The sequence below is a fragment of the Tiliqua scincoides genome, chromosome 1, assembly GCF_035046505.1.
Source record: "Tiliqua scincoides isolate rTilSci1 chromosome 1, rTilSci1.hap2, whole genome shotgun sequence".
In the NCBI taxonomy this organism is placed as follows: Eukaryota; Metazoa; Chordata; class Lepidosauria; order Squamata; family Scincidae; genus Tiliqua; species Tiliqua scincoides.
In genome coordinates, this window is record NC_089821.1 from 288,418,523 (window position 1) to 288,431,095 (window position 12,573).

At 45.0% G+C, this 12,573-nt stretch overlaps 1 protein-coding gene across 4 annotated transcripts in view; it reads right to left on the reverse strand.

Moving 5' to 3' along the window:
• Positions 1-645: 645 nt before the first annotated feature.
• Positions 646-12,573, reverse strand: part of STON2 (stonin 2) — an 84,199-nt gene continuing 72,271 nt past the window's right edge. For 3 of the 4 annotated variants that reach the window (XM_066628000.1, XM_066628020.1, XM_066628011.1), the window contains exons 5-7: positions 9,189-11,060; positions 6,621-6,823; positions 646-5,055 (exon numbers count right to left, since the gene is read on the reverse strand). In XM_066628000.1, the coding sequence (XP_066484097.1) occupies positions 4,972-5,055; positions 6,621-6,823; positions 9,189-11,060 (2,159 nt within the window). In that variant the 3' untranslated portion in view covers positions 646-4,971. Of the gene's footprint in view, positions 5,056-6,614; positions 6,824-9,188; positions 11,061-12,573 lie in introns of those variants that run through there. The other variant, XM_066628030.1, reaches the window with a different exon arrangement.

The window sequence follows — 12,573 nt, forward strand, 5'->3', positions numbered from 1 at the left end:
TAGGAACAAATCATTGACCCTGCTAACTGGGTAAAGAGGCACCTTTTAAATGATGGCTCTCTTTATATTTAGCAGGGAGAGAGTAACTGTCATTCCAACATGCCATTTTTCCCAGAGGCTGTTTCCTGGGGTCTCTCATGTCTTTTTTAGTGGGTGGGGGGGATCTATTTGGAACAGAGAGCCATCTTTTCATTTCTCTTCTGTGCCAACTGCTTTGTGGACTTGTTTTATTGAAAATTGGTATATAAGTATTCTTAATTAAATTGTAGCTGGGAGAGAGCTATTTTTTTAAACTCTCCCAACCCATGATGTTGTTCTAATTAAAAACTGCCCCCCCAAATCATAATTTCCCCATTGTCATATCTATATATCTTAACTACGTAGTTAAGGTTGCAATCCTATACCTGCTTACCTGGAAGTAAGTCAATTGAACTCAATAAGAATTACTTCTGAACAACAGGAGAATGCATAGGATTATGTTCTAAGATACCTATAGTTTTCCCTTTTGGGGGCAAATGGTATGTTGTTGGGAAAGGAGGATTCAACTTGGGAAAATAGTATGTGGGAAATGGTAAATCCCCCCAGCACTCCAGCACTGCAGTCCCAGTCCAATTCTGTACCCCACAGTGTTATTACCTTAAAAAAAAGAAAAAGAAATTGTTCATAGGTGGCATGACTCTTCAAAGAGTTAGGGCCCAATCCTAACTCCCTGAGCGCTGGCACTGGGTGTCACAAACCTGCCATAAGGCATGTCCTTGGTACCCAGGGAGGAGGGGCGGCTGGTGCTGGGCCTCAGCACCAAGTGGAGATGCCACTGGAGCGCTGAAAGGTAAGCTGCACTGCTGAGTGGCAGTATGGTTTTTTGGGGCCGGGGTGGCGTTCCGGGGCAGGGGGAGTGACTGGCCAGGAGGGGGTGGGACCAATGGAGCCCTGCTCCACCAGATCCTATGTGTTGGGCTGCAAAGCCCAACATGGAGGTTCTCCAGTCTATGCTGGAAAAACAGCCAGCGCAGACTCGCGTACCCCCATTGTGGGGCCTCCACCCTTATTTGAGGGAAGGTTACAGTCTCCTTCCCCCCTGAAGAGATGTCAAGCGGTCTCTGTAGGGCCACAGGATTTAGCAGTCACCATTTTGGCACCACTGCACCCGGCAGCCCCGCCAGGGATAGGATTGGACTGCCCAATGGTAAAATGGCTCAATTTGTTTATACCTAAAAAGACAGGTTTATAACTAAAAAAGGATTACGAACTAATTGTATTTTGTTTTTATTTAAACACCACTGCAGAATTATTCGGTTTAGGGCGCAATCCTAGAAATGATTTGGGCTGGTGCAAGTCTCTTGCGCTGGCCCAGGAGGGTCGCAAATGTGCCTTAAGGCACGACTGTGCCTCCTCGAGGGGAAGCCAGGCCAGCGCTCTGAGAAGCGCCGGCCTGCGGAGTCTGACACAAGCCTCCATGCTGGCTTCCTCTCTGAGGCTTGCGTCGGCCCAGCTGGGCTGACACAAGCCACAAAGGTAGGCAGGGAGGAGGCAGGGAGGGGATGTTCCTGGGCAGGGGGAGGGCGGGTGGTGGGCTCCAGAGGTCGCGCAAGTCCAAGGAGACCCATGGGGCCAGTGGCTCTTACCCAGGAGTAAGGGAAAAAGTTTCCCCTTGCTTCTGGCTAAGCAGATTCTGGCCGCTATCCTTCGCTGGATACAGCGCAAGCCTCTTGGCTTGCCTGTTCCAGTGCAGGATAGGATTGTGCCCTTAGACATTTAAATTTTCCTACTAGCAAGTTAGAACCTCAATTCTGCAGCACAGCACAGTACTAACTAGGTACTAGACTCTAGTAGACACTAGTACAGTACTAGACTCTAGGTCTAGTTTTTTTTAGACCTAGATTTTAGGTGACAATAAAAATGGGTAGCCTATAAATGTTCAAAGCCTGTTCTTGGCAAGTTATTTCCTGGACAGCAATAAATTCTAAATGGTGGTGTAAGACCCTTCACTGAGTTGCAGATAGGTTGTCAGGAATGAATACTGGTGACAATGCACAACAAGCAGCTAAGAAAGTTTTCATGTGCAACTTTGGGCACAATCCTAACCAGGTCTACTCAGAAGCAAGTCCTATTTTGTTCAATGGGGCTTACTCTCAGGAAAGTGTGGTTAGGATTGCAGCTTTAGTGTTTAGCTGGGATAAATAGAAACCAATATGCAATTTTGCAACTTCATCCAATGGCAAACAAGTCAGATTATTCTTTCTCCTTGAGAAGGAAGAGGCCATGAACTCAAAAATGTAAGCATCTACTATAAGCAGCACAGTTGTGTGGCTGGCCCAACTGTTGAAAAACCACTGGAGTGTTTCCAGGTTGGGAAAATGTATGTGAAGTAAGCAATTGAACTGTCTGCTATCTACGTTTCACATGTGTAACTTGCAGTGTGGATGGCTGCTTGGACACAACTGCATGGTGGGAGTTTTATGTGACATTTACCATCACAATTCTAGTTTTGTGGCTTGCAGTAGTGCAGTTATAATGTAATGACTGGCAACTGTGGGGTTTCACAAATGACTTAGCACAGTGGTTCTCAAAGTTTTACCACCGCGACCTACTTTTTAGACTGAGAATCTGTCAGGACCCACTGAAGTGACGTCATCAAGCAGGAAGAGTTTAACAACCCTAGGCTGCAATCTTACCCACACTTACCCAGGAATAAGTCCCATTTACTGTCATTGTTAAAAGCCTATTAACAGTAACCTGTTAAAAGCACAGCTCTGTAACATTTCCCCAAATACAGTCACATACCATGGTAGCTTCAAATCTAATATATTCAAAATAAAATATTGAAATGAACGGGGACTCACCTGAAATGGGCTTGCGACCCACCTAGTGGGTCCAGACCCACAGTTTGAGAAACACTGAGCATATACAGCAACCTCTACATCACTGCCTTTTAAACAGATGCTTACACTTTGTGTCGATCAGGCCTTAGAGAAACAAAACACTGCCTTTGGACACTGCAGCCTGGGACTGCATCTGTGGTTGTGGCTGTTCTCATTGTGGGTAGAGTGGAAAGAAGGTGCTTTTCTCAGTGAGCCCATGCAAGCTGGGAATGTGGACAGATTCACAGAATACCTGAAAACGCTTTAAGAACACACTCGAACATCAGGTCACTGGTCAATTCTTGAGTAGCAACTTGCTTTGCAAAACAGAGTATATGCTGCTCAAAAAAGAGTGCAGGCTGCTAAGACATAGGCACACAAACAGGAAGGGTGTGCTGAAAACACAAGATCAATTTGTTTCAAAAAAAGACATTTCCACATAGTAAAGAAATCTGTTTTCCTGATCCCCAAAGAGACAGACCTATAATACGAGGAAACCAAAGAGCTAAAGCAAAGTCAACTAACTGACTGCATTATTGAAAAGAATCCTAGTATCTTAAAAAAAATGAACAATTTACAAAAGATGTCCCTTTACAGTGAGAAATGGGAATAAATTACTATTATTAAATATTAGAATTTCTTATTATCTGGAGGCATCAGAACAAATGTATTGCAAATCATTATTTCTCTGGAGCACAGATCTGTTGGGACACAGGAAGAACATCAAAGCCAAGGCTGTGTGCTTTTGTCTATATATTCATGCACACATGTACATGCGCTCCAAAGTTCAATCAACTGTCATCCAGTTATCTCATAAGGAAAGCCACATTACGAATACACATGCAAGCAAATTTGCTTCTGCTTACCGCATGGAAGGTCAAAGTGGTATGCAAAGCATTGCAGCTCACTACATGGCCACTGAACATCTTGCTCAGGCAAGAACAGATATTTTCATGGTTATTTTCACAGTGATATGGGCTAGAAGCTTAGACTTAATTACACCCCCCCCCCCAGCTCAGATTTTCAGGATGTTAACTTTGGCACTACTGTGAGGCTACTGTAGACATGTAGAAATTAATGCAATACCATTGTTCCTGTACATTATAAAATAACACCACCAATTACTGGTAGCACACACAGAGTCATCACACTATGATACTTCTAAAATGAGATGTAGTAAAGGGACAGAGCATGAAAGTAGCATTGTCAGCACCTACGAAAAACCAGAGCATTTCCTTGCCACCACGGAACTGTAAACTGCAGTCTGTCAGAGAAACTTTAATCTGGTGAGGAAACCGTTACCATCTCACCTAACCACCCAAGTAAAAGTTCAAATAAAACCCATCTCCTCCAAGTATCTTCCTAGGCAGGAATGATCAAGTCAAGTCATCTCTACTGGCAACTATAGCTATGTCAAGTCTAAAGAGTAACTCTGGCTTCAGTGTCAGTCTAAGTAAACAAAGGAAGCTTTCTGACAACCAATCAGAATCCAAGAAAAATGTGCAATATTCAAATCTCCTGTCTTAGAGGTGACAACCTGGAAAAAAAAATCCACTTGTCCTTTACCTTGTCCTGTTCTAGATGATTGCATCTACATTGGTTGAGAGGGAGTATTGTTACAACTCTTCCCTGTGAGCCGTGAACTTGATAGGAACAAAGGCTTTCCAGAATTTCTTTCCTATATCATATCCCTTGGTGCTGTTGTTGACCATCTAGTATAGCTTTTCTGAGAACTGAATATACCAATGTTCAAGAAAATGTCAAACTGTGTGACCAGAAGAGATTGTTAGTGAGGTTTGGGCTGAGGATATTGTTTGACTTGCAGCTGTCAAAATACCATTATTTTGCTGTAGAAAGATTAGTGGCAGGGATGACGGTAGGCTTGCATGAACTGTAAGCCTGGACACTCGGCATGTTTCTACCAACACCACCAGCCTATTGTAAACAAATCTCAAAAGAGTTTCCTCTCTACCAAAAGGTCACAGAGGGCCAGGAAACCTCACACTCCAAATGCTTCCCTGCTCTGCTGACAGCAGAAGTGAGGTGCTGTGTTTTCTCTTCTTCAGGTCCTGTTGATTTTGCTGTTCCAACAGCAGGCAAACTTAATCCTTCACTGTACAGCACATTCCTTGGGGTTATCAGTGTCTTCTCCCATCCGATCCGAATTCAAGCTTTTTTTCTGCTCTATTTCTACCTGTAATGAAAAGCAGGGGGGAAGAGATTGAATAAAAAACCTTTCTGGTGTCCTCAATCAAGAGTAACTTGCCCTAGAATCGAAGGTGGCCAACTCTGTAATGTCAAGGGCCACTTTGTTTTCCAGGTAGTCATCTGGGCAAGGAAGTCTACAGGTTGAGTCTCATTATTCGCGAGGGTTCCGTTCCCATAACTCTCCTGGATGGCAAAAATCTCATTAAAGCAAATCCATTTAAAAAACAGTGTCCCTTTGCTAAACAATTGAAAAACAGCCTTGCTGACCTTTGTGATGCTAGACAGAGTCATTAGGCAGACAATCCATCAATCGGTCTCTCTCCAAGCACTTAGAAAGGCTTCACTCCGAGCCAGCAACCCCTCCGTTCACCCAGACCTCAGTGCTGGGAAAGAATGCAAAGTGCTTATCTTTCTTTCACGTGTTCAGGGGGAAGGGAGGGGTCACTTGCCTTGGAGTGAAGCTGCCTGGAGAGAGAATGATTGATGGATTGTCAGCCGGCTGCCCTCTCTCACATTAATGAGGCTATTGTTAAATGACTTTTTTCCTTTAATTGAAAGGAACCTTCTCATCGCATTGAGATAAAAAATGCATGGATAATTAGGTTACACCTGTGTTTTATTCTCATTTATACACACACATGGACACACCTGGGAAATTTTACGTGCCTATGTTGGTCTATCAAAACCTCTGGAGGGCTAGATTGCTTTGGCAGCCTAATCTACTTTACGGAGAGGTTGATAAAATTCAAAACTGCCTTACAAGGTGACTAACCAATATAACAGCCCAAGTCTATCTGGACCAGCCACCAGTGGAATGCGCATTCTGTGGTGGTGACTATTTTATGGCAGTTGTAAAAACTGCTCCAGCAGTGCATGAACTCACATGCTGAAGGAGTGCCAGTGGAGAAGCCAGAGCAGCATCTCATGCCAGCAGACCTTTGCAGGCCCATTGATGAAAGTAGGCCGGTGGGGAGGCATGATGACAGCAGGACAAGGGTGGAAAAGGGGTGGATTGGGTCTGGGAAGCACCTGCCAAATCCTAATCCTCTTTTGTTCCCTTACCCGAAGGAGACCTCTGAGACAGCTCCACCCCCACAGGATGCAGTGGTAGCCTTTCTGGTACTGCTGCATCAGTGGCAGGAGAAGAATAGGATTGGGCTTAAGAACATAAGAACAGTCCCACTGGATCAGGCCACAGGCCCATCTAGTCCAGCTTCCTGTATCTCACAGTGGCCCACCAAATGCCCCAGGGAGCACACCAGATAACAAGAGACCTCATCCTGGTGCCCTCCCTTCTGGCATTCTGTTCATCAGGCATTCTGGCTGTTAGATCCTTGACAAATATTTGAATAGTGGATAGCCCAATCCTATCTAAATCTTCCACTGGCAGAGCAAGAGCCTGCAGGATCCAGGTGGAAGTGCCTGTATGTCAGAGTCTGTTCACTGAAGTTAGAAGTCCTGAGCAATGGAACAATGTTACTTACTCCCCACCACCACCCTGTAAAGAAGGAAGAACATGCACGCATTTGGTCATCAGCTGCTCAGTCATACCTTATAACTGTAATGTGCTGAATAGTTGACCCACTTCCTGACATCGGTTTTGCCTTCCACAGAAATGGAACGAATGGCGGCTTTAGAAGCTGAGGTGGTTGGCATGTCAAACTCCACATCCACATAGCGGACAAAACTGGAAGGCACTTCCCGGTCTGAGCCAAGCTCCAGGTGGCAGAAGAAGCAATGAGGATGACTTGTAGCTATGAAAAAGCAAAAGCAAATGACTGTGAAAATTAAAAGCCTGCTTTTTGATCTAATAGAGAAAATAAGCAGCAGCAAACCCTCACAGCAGAAAGGTAAAGATTCAGAGTGCAGTTTTCATGTTATTATAGAAAAATAAGATATATGGACAGACACGATTAAGGTTTTCTTTAAAAAAAAATGGAATCATCTTGACAGAAGTTCACCAACAAATCGGTAGGCACAGAGTAGGTGCAACCCTTAACATGCTCTTTGCATGCTGCCGTGAAACCCGCAAGTGCAGGACTTTTGGCTTCATTTACTCTTGCGATGTCCCTGTAAATGAAACAAGAAGTTCTTCACTTCCAAGTTTCATGGCAGTGAGCAAGGAGCACGGTAAAGAGAGGAATTATCTGAACTCTCGTTCGAGTGAATGGGGAGCAGCTCATTCTGGCTTGCGTTGGTGGCAGTTTGGAGAGAGGCAGTGGGGACAGACTTGGGGTGAAAGGCATCCCGAATCTGCCTCCCCCCAGATCCCTTGCAATCTGCTGCTGATGCAGTGCATATCAGATGGCCTCATGGATTGGATGGCAGTGGGTAAGCATAGGTTCATAAGCCCTCAAAGTCCTTTGGAAAATGTAGTCATCTCAAGCCTTTTTTTTTTCCCCTACTGAGACCAACTCCCCCCCCCCCAAATGCCTTTACACTCACTGGGAAAAATACACGTATCTATCTTTTTTTCCAGCTGAGCCAGGAAGGGTGATTTTCAGAGGGAAAGGGCATGGGGGAAAGGATTAAGAATTCCCCTTCCCCCAGTGCCAGGCTTCTGCTTCAAAGTGGAACTATATATAATGTGTCGCTTTGCCCTTGCCATAATCCCTCCCAGTTCTTGTCTATTATGTTCATGGGCATGGGATAAATACAGGTTGAAAACATGTGAAAATGTGAGTCAGAATATGCCTTAAGGCTATAACCCTATTTCCTAGGAAGTAGGCCCTCCACTGAACTTTATCCAAGAAAAACTTATCTGGACTGGAAAATAAATCTGTACTGAGAATCAGCAGGAAGGTTGTTTTTTAACTTGAGATTTATCTGAATGGCCATTTTTGCAAGGGATACCTTTTAAAACTTCCCTGCTTTTCATATTCAGATATTCAGTGCAATGCGCTCTAGAGAAAGGAACATTCAGTACTCTTAGAAGTTGATTAGATGCCAGTTGTCTTACAGTGTTTAGATCCAAAGCTGTGATTTAAGCCCTGTTCTCCCACAATATGTGTTGGCTTTCTCACAGTCAAAGCAGAAACACATGCTATGAATGGATGTTTTCTTAACACTCTTTGTTCTGCTTTGCTTGGTGGCTAGAAAGAAAAGACACAAACTCCGGCATTTCAGCACTGAAACATGTCCAGTTGGGATGAAGGCTGCTCACAGCCTGTAAACAAGACTTGTTATTTTATCAGCCAGCGTCAACGTGTTGGTTATGAATCGGGGAATGCAATAGAAGTTACCAAGCTGTTCTTGGAACGATCTCAGTAGCACTGTTCATGGAACTCCATTTCACTATTTTGATCTTAACAGCTGCAAACTGGCCCACCACAGGGTGTTGCATTTTTGTTTTTGGATGGATCAGTTTTGTGACGTAGGAAAACAGTTCACACAACAAAGACAGCTGCACACTACTTAACTCGCATTTAACAAAGGGCAACTGGTGTTTTCATGAGTCACAGGATCAGTCAGTGAGGTCAGGCTTGGTCCAGTTTTATGAGCCAGAAGTACATATCAGTCAGGCAGTGTGCACAATATTAAGTATTGCCTCCAGATTCTGTAGGACAGGGCAGTAGCAGATCTGCCCTCATTGTGCCCTGGGGCAGGTTCATGACATGCCATCCCCCTTCCAGCACACCGCCATCCCCTCCCTCCTAAACCTCACATGAGGAGGCAAAAAGCCTTCTGAGGTTTCTCCCGTTGTTTTAAACCTGGTTTTCCAATGAAACCAGAAGTATTGCTTAAAACAGCGGGAGAAGATTCAGAACGTTTTTTGCCCACTGCCAAGTGCCATGTGGGGCCTCGCCTGCCCGCGGAATGGCTCAGGCAGGCAGGCGGGGTGACGCAGCAGGTGGGTTTTGCTCCCCCTGCCCCCACCCCAGGTCCGCCACTGGGATAGGGGCCTAAATCATGTATTCAAAACAAGTGACCCAAGTTCTCACTAAGTTTGAGAACCTGGTTCACGTGGTCCATCGGGCCTCATATGCTAATTGTTTTATGTTTGGAATTTTTAATTTTTTCCCTTTGATATTCTAGGAGCTCTGCATTCTTCAAGCTCCCACCTACATTGGCTCAGCCTAGTCGCAGGTCTCCAACGTCAGGTCTAGCAGCAGTACCCACCAGAGCTTTTGTCAGGCAGTCGATTTATCCTCCATACGATGGCATTAAAGGCATGCTCATATTTGGCTGTTCCTAATGTTACTCTCATTACTGGCTCAGAACCAGAAACGCTGGCAGATCCGAAACTGGCACTTTTGTTCACCTTTGCTTTCAGAGACTTTTCCCCAAGGACACTATCTCTGCGGAAGTTTTTCACCCACTCCTGCGGCACTGGGTAGCGGACCATCACATTTTCACAAGGAACTTGAGTTAGAGGGTCCCGGTTGGACAAGAACCCTGGCGACATCATCAACCAACTCTGGAGCTCCACCTCCGCTCCATGGATACTGGCTGCAACCCTCAAGGTGAAAGGCAACGTCTTCTCAGCAAACACAGTCCTGAAGCGCATCAGTTCAAACCGGCAGGCATCCAAGGGGTTAAACAGAATGACATGGGCACTGGCAAACATTTCCTCATCCACACAAGAGTGGAAGTGGCAGTCATGCAATTTAATCCACTTGGTGGTGGTGGTGGGTATAATATCCTGGCGTGAGACAATCTCGTTCCCTTTGACAAGGATATCATTGAGGCCCAGCCTGCATTCAGCTAGGCCAGAAAGAAAAGTGAGAACGTGCACTCTTGTCAACACATTGTGCTGTAAAATCCTGTTGTCTCCTTTGGCCAAGGTGCCATAGAACTCATCCTTTACATCCACAGTGATCTCCTCCTCTTGGTAGTTCAATCCCACGGTGCTCAGGTCTGTTGATGAGGCTGGCAAATCCATTAGTGTATCCTGGACTGCTCTGATGAAGCTGAGGAAATCTTCATAACTGGTGGTGCCAAGCTTGATCACCTGTTCTCTCTCTGCCACATGAGTGACAGAAGGCTTTGGCTGGTACTTCTTTTTCTCTTTGTACATGGTGCGGTCTATCCTCACGCTGTGTATCCTCCCATTATCATCGTAGTTCTGGAGCTTGGGTTCCGAAATCTCATGGCTGATGTCAAGCTTGAATTCCCTGAAAGGCTTCTCCAGCCCCTTCTCATAGAAGAGCTGCAAATGCCCACTCTCTGTCAGTTTGACATAAATTGGCCCCCAGTGTCTAGAGGACATAATATTCTTCTTTTCGGGTATCCTCAGCATCATTGGCCAGCCATCTTTCCTTGGAGGTGGTCCCAAGCTAGATAAGGCACTATCCAGCACAAACGGCAGTGTGGGGTCGTCGTCGGGCAAAGTGGGACTGCTCAGATGATCTGGATCCCCAATCTGGAGCTGCTTGAGTTGCTCCACAGCATCTCTGTGCTTTTTGTGTTTACTTGACTCATTGAAGCTGATACTGTCAGGTTCTTGATGGAGGATAATGAGGGAGTCTCTCTGGTTCTTACCCAGAGTACCAGAGACAGAGCAGGCATGAGAGCGTCTATCCCGCTCCTCAAAGAAAGAGCTGAATGGGTTGATAGGGGAGGGCTGTACGTTGCTCAGAGACTCATCCAGGAAAGGGTTAGTAGCACTCCAGGGAGGTGTCCCCACAGAAGGCAGCCTGGTGATAGAGGAAAGGTCTAGCTTCTGAAGTTTAGAGAGGTCACCCAGTGTGCTCTTGGGACGTTCCCTTTTTTTAAAGGATGAAGAGAAGACACCGGGGTTTGCATCTGAGATCTGTGTGGCTGGGATCGTTGCCGCTGCTGGTGGACTTGCTGCTGATGGGGGATCTGGTTTCAAGGGGGATAAAGTCGGTGGAGAGCTGCAGCTGACTTCATTGTCGTCAAAGGTCACCCAGCTGGGAAAACGTGCTGTTGTTGGGGTCTCAATGTGGCCATTAATGGAGGTGCTGTTCAGCTGCCAGCTAGTAGCCTCCATGCCTAGCTCTTCATCTTCCTGAAGGGATGAGGAATTGTCTAAAGGAAGGACAAGAGAAGAGCATGTGTGTGTCATTATTACAATATAAGTTCTAGTTGTTACATTACTATGTATATCATGGCATACACACGTAAAATATGCTTAAATGGTTCCAGGCTTGAGGGTTTCTGTAAAGAAAATACCACAACAGCTGTGCAAAAAGGGAAAAAAAATTCCCAACAAACTCCCTTTTTTGTTTCTTTTAGGTTAGAGAAACCATTTGTAGAATGTCAGGCTGAAACACAGTGCCTCCTTCCCCAGTGCTCCTAAAGAGTTGGGCTGCTGCTGATTGCTGCTCTCTGATTACCCCATGTTCAGATACAGGTTTTGGTGCCCTGAGAGTCTCCTGTACAGATGCTTAAAACAGAAAACGAAACCCTTTTATTTGCTCATTTCCATTTGCAAGCATTTCTGTCAGTTGCATAAATCTGCCACTAGCCAACGCACCATCATCAAGCTGACAGATTGTCAGGCTGTGTGGCAGAGAAAAGAGTGACAGATTAGCAACCTGGTATTATTAGATGTGCCAGGCACATAAATAATAAGGGACTGGAGAGTTTAAGAAACTGGAGCAGGTGTTTCAAATTAAGATAATTAGTGAAAAATAATGGTTGGGGAGACAGGAAACCAAATTGTATAATGCTATTTTTCCTCCTTGGGGGCATCCTTGCTTGTACCTAGATCTAGAAAACTTATCAGATAGATCAACAGATGTTCCATTAGAAGGGTAATAACTTTATACATCTCTCTTTAATATGGAGATATTTATATGGCTGCCTATTCAAAAAGCCTACCATTAGAATGATGGGAAGTTAAGGTAACATTTGAATCTTTCTGTGGTGTCTCAGTGGAGACCAAAACACCATGTTAAGGGGGGAGAAAGAGATTTACCCCTACTCTAATGATGTCCACAACTGTGACAACTTACTTTTCCCCCATAAAATGAATAACAGCCTTTTATTTACAAGAAGATGGAATGTGGGAACTGGATATATACATTACAGCACTGCCCAAATTGTCACTCTTGGGTGCATAATGGTTTGATCCTACTATCCTTTGCTTGTGGAATGCACTGGAATGCACAAGTCTAGAGTTTGAATCCTTCTGCTAATGGATCTCCACCACAATTGGTGCAGGTAGTTCCCACTCATGTACCAGCAATGCCACACTGAACAAGTTTGCTCCCGACATGCTCCAGGACTTGCAATAATTTTTGCATGGCACTGGCAAGGGCGACATCCTTTGTAAAACCCATTGGTTCTTTTGTTCAAAGCACATGAGAAAGAACCAACACAACTAGGTGTGCCTCTTGCTAAGTAGAGGATCACACTGTAGCAACAATAACATGAAATCAAATCCATTATGGCTCATTTTTAGCAAGAATAACCATCCCCTCTGTGATGACTTCTGGGTAAATACTGACTCAGCTCCAGCCAGTTTCATTTGCTTTCTATAAGTAGAACCCAATAAATTAATTGCTAACTTATAAATGCAGGACTCCACCTAACTCCA